Source organism: Amphimedon queenslandica, unplaced genomic scaffold (assembly GCF_000090795.2).
Source record: "Amphimedon queenslandica unplaced genomic scaffold, v1.1 AMPQUscaffold_12739, whole genome shotgun sequence".
Classification (NCBI taxonomy): domain Eukaryota; kingdom Metazoa; phylum Porifera; class Demospongiae; order Haplosclerida; family Niphatidae; genus Amphimedon; species Amphimedon queenslandica.
This window is the reverse complement of record NW_003547025.1, coordinates 1,913-11,009: the sequence shown is the minus strand read 5'-3', so window position 1 is coordinate 11,009 and position 9,097 is coordinate 1,913. Positions and strand designations below refer to the sequence as shown.

The 9,097-nt window shown below is 34.2% G+C and overlaps 1 protein-coding gene and 1 long non-coding RNA gene across 3 annotated transcripts; both read right to left on the bottom strand.

Moving 5' to 3' along the window:
• LOC109586941 (uncharacterized) lies at positions 1-419 on the bottom strand. The gene is made up of 3 exons (XR_002187308.1): positions 291-419; positions 130-248; positions 1-58 (listed from the first exon to the last, which is right to left on the bottom strand). It is a non-coding gene; the product is annotated as an uncharacterized LOC109586941 (long non-coding RNA).
• A 5,578-nt stretch (positions 420-5,997) lies between these two features.
• On the bottom strand, positions 5,998-8,872 carry LOC109586943 (uncharacterized). Of its 2 annotated transcripts, none has more exons than XM_020003157.1 (9): positions 8,830-8,872; positions 8,739-8,780; positions 8,010-8,663; positions 7,838-7,962; positions 7,620-7,775; positions 6,828-7,011; positions 6,431-6,532; positions 6,278-6,382; positions 5,998-6,229 (listed from the first exon to the last, which is right to left on the bottom strand). In XM_020003157.1, the coding sequence occupies exons 1-9, from the start codon at positions 8,840-8,842 to the stop codon at positions 6,078-6,080; spliced, it is 1,533 nt and encodes a 510-aa protein (XP_019858716.1). In that variant the 5' UTR covers positions 8,843-8,872; the 3' UTR covers positions 5,998-6,077. The 2 variants fall into 2 exon arrangements, with proteins under 2 accessions (XP_019858716.1, XP_019858717.1); XM_020003158.1 differs by having other exon boundaries at positions 6,278-6,358.
• Between the last annotated feature and the right edge of the window lie 225 nt (positions 8,873-9,097).

The window sequence follows — 9,097 nt, the reverse complement described above, 5'->3', positions numbered from 1 at the left end:
CGATTACAGGACTCACAACTGGGATTGAATCGAAATTCAGCACAAATCACATGACAATCTAAAATTATGAATAGTTTTGATGATGTTGATAATAATAGTAATAATAATAATAATACTAACAAAGAATACCTGTCTGTAACTGATCATCCTTCGGTCAACCATACCACACTAACACTAATGTATGTTTCCCAACAGCCGATCCTATATCTATGCACAAAATGGCTGCTCTTCGTCCCCATCACCCATACCTTATTTATATATAATCACTAATTTAAACACATTATAACTACCTGAAGTATTGAGCATAGCAGAAGAACTACTAGTATCATGTGATAGAGCCTCAGAATGATTCTCTTTTTAAACTAAATCGGCGAGTAAATGAGACAGCAGTTCCAGCGCCTTCTTTTAGTGCCTAAAGACCACTTAACTCGATCAAGCCTAACTAGAACTGGTCCTTGTCTTCTTTGAGAGTAAAATGGAAGTCCATTTGGTACCAAAACCCCTTTCTTCCTGCGTTTTTCCTTGAAGAAGCAACACCATCTAGAGCCGACATTTTTACACGTGAATAAAACGGAAGCCACCATGCCCAGGGCCCCGCCTTTTATACCGCACCTTCTCGTTTAAAACAGTCTTGCTGTTACTGATAAGCAGTACAATAGCTGCTGGAGTCAACTAGTCTTCATAAAAGCCATCATTATCAAAAGATCTCGCTCTATTAGCTTTTTAAAAGAAGAATTATCAGTTTGGGCACTCGACTACATGTGCTTATGTAAACTATGACATCATGAAACGTCATTGCGGTTAGCTTTGGTATGCCATTAGGTTTATAGGGAGAACCCAGTTCTCAGGGTTCCCAAGGGTTGAGAGACCCAAGGTTTCACAGATTTTGATGGACTTTAGCGACTAAGAACCTGTGAAAGTTTCATCCTTATCCCACATTCCAATAAAAAGTTATTCCAGTTTTTCTTGTCCCAAACTCAACTGGGATATAGTATAGTTTTGATTTGAAACTGTCTTTTGCTGTCACTGTGGCGTCTCCCAAGGTAAAAATCACTGATCAATAGCATTTAGAACATGGAAAAGGCTGGTTAGTAACAGCATTATCCTTGTTAGTAACAAGCCCACTGTCTCACGGTACATGATCTAAAGAACCTAGACAGCACATTTTGGAAACGTAACTTTGGAAACATTAATTTGTTTCCTCGGTAATCTAAATATCATAGGAACCTCAAATGTGTTGTCTAACATAGATTTAGACCTCAAAAATTTTTTTAAATAAAATAAAACTTGAGCCAACAGCAGGATTCAAACCCGGGACCTCACGCAAGCGACTTCAGGAAGCTTAAGGAGGCATCTACAAGGCATCTGTGGTCTTAGGAGGCTAGATTTGTGTATTTATAGTTCCATTTTATTGCTAACCCGGTGTTTATTTGCACCCGGCTTTTATTTGAGGATATACTGGTAGGTTAATCAAATGCAGGGGCAGATCTAGGGGGGGATTGTGGGTGCTAACCACCTACTGGTAGTTTATATAGCAGCATTACTGTGATTAATGAATATAATTAACAAAAAAAAAGCTTCAAAAATGGATTTTGGAAATTACGTATATATCGCTATAAAAGAGGCATGGCTAAAATCACGGCACGCTAGCTTTGCGTGCTGCATGCACAACTCCTCCTCTATTTCTAAATCCTGGATCCATCCCTGAATGATGCTAGACAATTTCATTCAATTTGCAAGCAATAAATTTAGCTATTCAGTGTGATCTCTGTATAACAGTCTTTTATCAGACAGAAGCAGCTGAATCAACAATTGTAGCACATTGTGCTACATTGTGTACATGTAGATAGGATTCTAAGAAATGCCATTTTTGCTAATGAACTCAAAATGGGAGCTACAGCTTCTCCCAAATTTTTACAGAATAAGCATAATGTCAATGATTTACACAAAGCATGCTTTATGAGTTAACAACCTATGGTTTTAGATAACTAAAAAAATTCCACACATCCACACAATATAAATACATGTACAGTATAATTATGCATGCCAATTTTATCTGTGTTTTACCCGGTAATTTTACAGAACAAATTACAAATGGTAGAAACGGAGTATTGGTATACACTTATAAACAATAATTATTTTGCACTGCATGAGTATAATTTGATTTAATCAAGAAAAAAATTAAATGCTGTATAGTGGGAAATTTTGAAGGGAATAAAATTTGTCGTTTTGATAGCCATTTGCCAAAATAAAATGCACCATTTTGAACCATTATATGCATGCTCAATGGCACATAGCCACTAATTTGCCAAATTAAAATTCGCCAATCACCAAATTTTAGCAATTCACCAAATTTAATTCCCTCTAAAATTTTCCGCTCTATATTTTGTATAATAACATGCACAAAGTTGTATTTTATAAATGATACCTGAATCTACATGCATTTGAACTTTTATATCAAGATGAACAATAAAATGGAAATGAAGTGATTTCAAGACTTCTTCTCTCCATTTCTTTGCTATCTCTCTAGCGTGTGATTCGGGAGGTCCTTTCTGTGTCATTATACTCTGGATAAATTTACTGCAGTGCTCCTGTATCGCTTCGACGGACTTCTTGAAGTTCAGTCCGGCCTCAAACTCTCGAATCAAGCTGTCGTAGGTTGGGTACTCCATGACTGACTCTGAGATGAGACCGCGTGCATACATTTCTCTGGAAATTTGTGAAATGTTGTCTTTCAGCAAAGCATTGAATGTAGTGTGGTTAGTATGCATCACTCGAACTATTATTCGTGTTAATTCATGGATATCTACAAGGAGCAACAGCAAAAAGACAATAAAGTAGTATAATGCTTATATATACACTGATGTCACCTAACCTTGTTGAGTAACCAATTCGCTTAATATATCAATAGCATGTTTTGCTAATGTCTCATCTCCTAAATCCTTTAAGACATTACAGACATCAGCCAAATACCGTTGGGGATCATTACAGGAATGCAATTGTACCCGCAACACACCCACCAGTTGGGCAGCTTTTTTATCATCAGAACAAGCTACTATTGAGGTATCTTCAACTGCTTGTTGCGGTATTAGACCCTTAGCATTTAGTTTTACAGCTACTTGAGCCAGATTGTTGGAAATCGCTCGAATAAGAGCATAAGAATTTGCTCGTAGTATATCTCTTGGATCCCCTACAGGAATATAGGCACTTAGTCTAACAAAGGTCTGTTACCTGGGCCAGGATTGAGCTCAATATCTCCTGACAAAAGGAGGAGGAAGACCAAATAGAGACCGTTAGCGTTGCTTGTTTTTCCTGATACATGAATATACATATACTAAGTCACTTTGTTATTTATATTTAGGCTCAGCCCTACCTTTTATTCGAGGAATCATAGAAATAAGATCCTTCATAACGTTCCAACTTCTTGTTTATCCCTTCTCTATAGTCCGAGCTAATCTTGCAGTCTCGCCCTTCACTCTTAAGTGCATGCAGCCTGCAGGCGTGGTGAGTGGTTTTAGCATAGATAATAGTATTATGGCAATAGAGTATGAATACTTAATATATATAAAAATAAAAAATAAGAGCCCCCTAATTGTCAACTGTTTCAAAATGTTTGCTAGTGGTGTGGCAACTGTACCATTGCCATAGTTCTATTAGTTTACTTCCAAAAAATCACAAGAAACAAAGCAAAGAGAAGCAGTGCTACTCCAAGAAAAATCATAGTTGTCGTGACTATGTACAAAAAAAGGAATACAAAAAATGTTTAAAGATGATTACATTTACCAGAAGATGAAGGATTAGAAGGTGGAGGAGGTTTATCAGCTCCTTCTGTTCCACTTGATTCATTACTAGGAGCAGCAGCTACGAATTAAATGTATATCACCATTTTATTATTTTCTATTATTACATCAATATTGGTAGAACTTACAAGGTCTTTGCCTCAACTGTGTTCCATCATCAGAACCTAATTATAGAATACTAATATTAGTCATGATTTAAAACTATCTCTACGTATCAATAATAGCAATTAAACTGATGTACCTGCAATTTGTGATGGTTCAGAATGACCTTGATAGTTGACTATAAATTAACATGTCATCAATAATGATTCATAATAATTATAATACATACTTTGCTCAACTGGTTGTGATGGAATTAAACCATGCTGGCCTCCTATTATAAGATAAAAAATTTTGTGCTCATAATTAACAAATCACAATAAAAGTTAAGAGATTTTAGGTAAACAATATTTTCATTAACTAACTGATAAAATGAGCTCCTGTTTCACCGATCCTTTCTATTGCATCACACAACGTGCTCCAGTTTGCTCCTCCATTAGCATCAACATCGTCTGCCCTACTCAACCATTTTGAAATGCATGCTTTGAGACATTCTTCAGCTTCCAAATAATCTGATTTGATATTGTTTAGAGTACGAGAGCGTAAGCCCTAACTCCACCCCAAGACTGTGCCAGCTTCTGTCATTAAAATCTTCCTCCCTTAGATCATTCAGCATTTGACTCAGATTCCTGATTGTTAGTGTACTCTGAGATACTATAGGTAGTTAGGGATAAGCTAATATTATTATTATTTTGTGTACCTTGTCTTGCTGGTCTTGTTCCAGTATAAGCTACTGCTGGAGGTGAAGGTTCTTGTTGATAGTAAGACTTCTATATTTAGGTAAATTGTGAATTGATCTACAATTTTTAAAAAATTCAAAAAATAAAGGTATGCTCTAGGTTAAAAATAATAGAATGTAACAATACATGGAAATTTGGCAGGATAACACATTTAACTTTTTTCGAAAAATTTACTCACAAAACCCTCACCCCCAAATGTTTGGTATATTTAAAACTTGGCAGATAAGATGCTCCAAAATTGGGTCAAAGTCCCTGTACTATTAGTAACGGGGTAGCATTACTAAGTAAGATTTACCCCAAAATAATATAGGCCTAAGTTCACCAAAATTCAAAAAAGAAAGAATTTTCCATTTTTTCAATACAAATACATGTTTTTGTGTTCTGTAAAAGTTTGAGTTGATTCTGATAAAAATTAGATTTTAAAATCATTTTTAAAGTTGCCCAAAAATTGGGTAAAGTCCCTGTACTATATAGCAAGGCTGCAAAAGTCGTGGCAGCCATTTTGTTTGGGGGTGAATCCTACTTAGTAACGCTACCGCGTTACTAATATAGTACATGTAGAGTCATCGGCCAAATTTTGTCAAAAATGAAAAAGAAAAAATTCTTCATTAATAATCATAATTTTTTTCTGATTATGTTCTAATGCTGTGTAGGAAGTTTGAGCTGATTTTGATAAAAATTGGATTTTTAAAAATTTTTTGAAGTTGCTCAATATTAGCAAGTAATCAATTCTTATACTGTAATTCTTCTCCTACAACAATAATTACAGCTACTTCTGTGGATGGTAGGTTTCCTTCCTTTATTTTTTTAAAAATCACCATGGGCATTTTTCAAAATTTGGCCAATTTTATAAAAACAACCATAACTTGAAAAATCGAAGTAAGAATCAGTTCAAATTTTCTACACAGCATAAGGCATCATTATGTATCATAAATTTGTAATAAAAATTTGGAGTGATTTTGAAGCAATTTTATATCCTTGGGTAATTTTCAAAAATTGGCCGTTTAAAAAATGCAAAAAATACTGCTCAAGCTCATGACTGGAATCAGCTAAAACTACTGCAATAAGCTGAGTGTTTTAAGTGATAAATCTATCATTTATAATACTATTATGATAAATAAATCCTTACAATAGATATTAGTCTTACATGTCTTAGTAATCCTTCAATGCTTCTAATGTAACTAAGTATGATCAAAGTAGTTCTTCTTTCAGTTAAAGATGGTGTAGCTCTTTCTTCTCCATCAGTTGCAGTCTCTCTAGCTTCAGGAGCTCTCTTCTCTTTCTTACTCATTAATCATTAGTCTACCTAGTATACACGCCCTTGACCTCAAGTCAAGTGGGTGGGTTGTCATAGTTAATTAAATTCACTGAAAATGTTGCTCAGAAATTTTCTCAAATTCTATCAGTTAAATAATACATAAATTGAAAACATATAGATTCATAGCTTCTTAAAAATTTCTACAACGATAGGTCCAATAATAGTAGATGCCAGAAGACTTTGCAGTTTAGTGATGTCACTTCCATTTCTCCAGGTCATGAGCAAATTAATAACAACAACCACAACAAAAGTTCCAAAAAATATTCTTATAACTACATAATAGTAAATACTTGCTATATATAACTGTTACAATTACTTACTATGAGTCCACATGGAAAAATATTCAGCTAAAGATGAGACTATTAGACCAAGTACAAGTCCATAAAACACTGTTGCTGGAGCTATATAAAACACTGTTGCTGGAGCTATATAAAACATTAACATCTTGCTTTTTTTGTTTAACTTGAACTTACTAGAATCCTTGATGAAAACAAAATATCCAAACAAAATTAGAATTATCACTCCAAGCAGTACTAGTCCATAAATTCCAATAGCTGCTGTATAAGATAAATATCCTAACAAAACAAGGAGTATTACAATAACAAACATGATTGTCAATGTAGACCAGTTATTTGACATAAAGATAATTATAGTAATCATTATAATAACTGATAAAAAATACACCTCATAGTCACTCATACGCAATGGTTAAAGTTTTCTTGGTGCTAATATTTAAAATTTTTGAAAATACCTTGCTGATATGTCATTTTAGTAAATTGGGCAGTGATTTACCAAATTTTGCAAATAATGAAAAATACATGACATCATTGCTCATAAGAGGCTTTGTGCATAAAAATCTCCATTATATACCTGAGGGAATATTCCTCAATGATCCATCAATGCATAGTATTACTGGACGATGTACACCTTTCAATGGTACATCATAATATAACTTAGGTACAGTGGTAAAAGAAGGTGAACCATGAACCAATATCACAGAACTAGGAGGAAAGGCATCATCTTCACCAAATTCATCAATGTCTTCTTTGTATAACTACAATAATTAATGAACATACTGAGCTTCAAGTATTGAGGGAAAACTCATGTATACATGCATACACGATCATGTACCGTATAGGGTGCCTTCTTTTCGAGGGCTATAAATTTCGTGAATTTTAATTTTGCGAATTTAATTTTCATGAAATTATGCCGTCTGCCATCTTGTACTGTATTAATTTGACTTTCGCAAAAGTAATTTTTGCAAATCTTCAAAATCCACAAAAATTATATCCCTCAAAAAAAGGCGATCAACTATATATACATGTATCATATCATGTATGTATCATGTATACTTGTGCCACATGGCACACGTGGTAGAATTCGCGAAATTAAAATTTGCAAATTGGAATTTTAGCAGATTTCGCGAAATATAATTCCCTTGAAAAAACCACTTAATATATAGCCGGATACTCACAGATTTTATCTTTGTGAATGATTAAAAAATTGTGAACCTACAGACATCTAGAACCCTCAAAAATAATGTAAACATTGTATGGTTTCAATGGGGGGGGGGGAGATTAAATAAAAACAGCTTTCCTTGCTGGTTAAACAAACAAAATTTTATGTCAACAAAAAAAAATCTTGTACACATATTTTGCTTACCCTACAAGGTTTAACGAGAGGTTTAATGGTCCAACCAGTGAATGGATGCTCCTGTGGAGTGTGATCTAATATCAGCTCAATATATTCAGATGAGTCTCCAAATCGATAATTAATAGGCTGCCTCTTCTTAGCTTTAGCATAATATTTCTCGATGTGCTAATAACAATAAATAATACAGAGTTACAGACTCATTAACAAAATAAAATATCAGCCACTACCTCAATGAGAGCGTTCAGTTTTTTAGCAGTAGTGAATGTCACCTCATCATTCGCCTCATCATTTACTTCATAATACAACACAGCAATATATGTTATTGATTTTGATACACCAGTAGTGAAGGCTTCTAGAAACAATCACAAAATGACCATCTGTTGACACTATTGAACTAACTTTCCTTGACATCTTTTTGCAACTCCAATAGCTCTATTTTTCTTTCTTTATGCTCCTCTTCATCAAGTTTTTCTTCGTCATACTTATTTCCGACTTTTTCTTGTTGCTGCTGCCATCCCTTCTTTTTATGACGACCTCCTTCATTCTCCTCTTCTTTTCGTTTTCGTTCCTCCTCTTCTTCCTCTCCTCCAATACTCTTGATGCCCACAATACTGACAAGACAAAACTCCTTTCGATTAATAGACCCGTACCATTTAGTCTCATTAAATTTTCCTCCATTAACCATGGAGAAATGATAAGGAAGACCAGGTTGGCTGATTGGAGCTATGGCAAATTTTAAATGATTGCTAACACTTGGATCATCTGCAGTATCAACACAGTGTTGGATCTCGAGCCTCATAGGTTTAAGGAGAGGTCTGGATACAAAGACTGCATACACAGCACTAACAAGTATTGTGTTCTCAGGAAACACAAACTGTCCTCCTACAAGAGCAACTACAGCAACTTCCACTGTCTCTGTCGATGGTAAGGTTCCTTCAGATACTCCTATTCTTAGCCCATACCTCTCCCAGTTTAGCAGTTGAGGTCTGTCTCCTTGTATCAGGAACAGTTTCTTACTGGCAATATGAACATCACTGAGACCTGCTAACTGATCTGCAATGTACAACACATGGCCATTATTATACATGTATTATTGTATAAAGTTATTGATAAACATTAACAATATACCTGTAATTTGTGGGCCTGGTTCAACATGATCTAAAGAATATGCTATAATAATAAAAGAAAAATATAAGATAATATAAAATGAAATTCATACTCTGTTTTCTCATTTGTGGAAGAATGATTATTATTGATATTATCATAAGACTCGTAACAAATGTCAACATACATGTACGTACAAAATGTATATCTGATAAAAAAGAAAAAATATTTATTATGCAACATACATGTAATTATAAGGAGATTGAGGATTACATTTTAAAGGATTATCAGGTTCTTCTGTTTGACTTGATTTATTATGAAGAGCAGTTGTATGAGCTATATAGTGTCATTATAATAAAAAATTAATGAATGTTTATTTTATA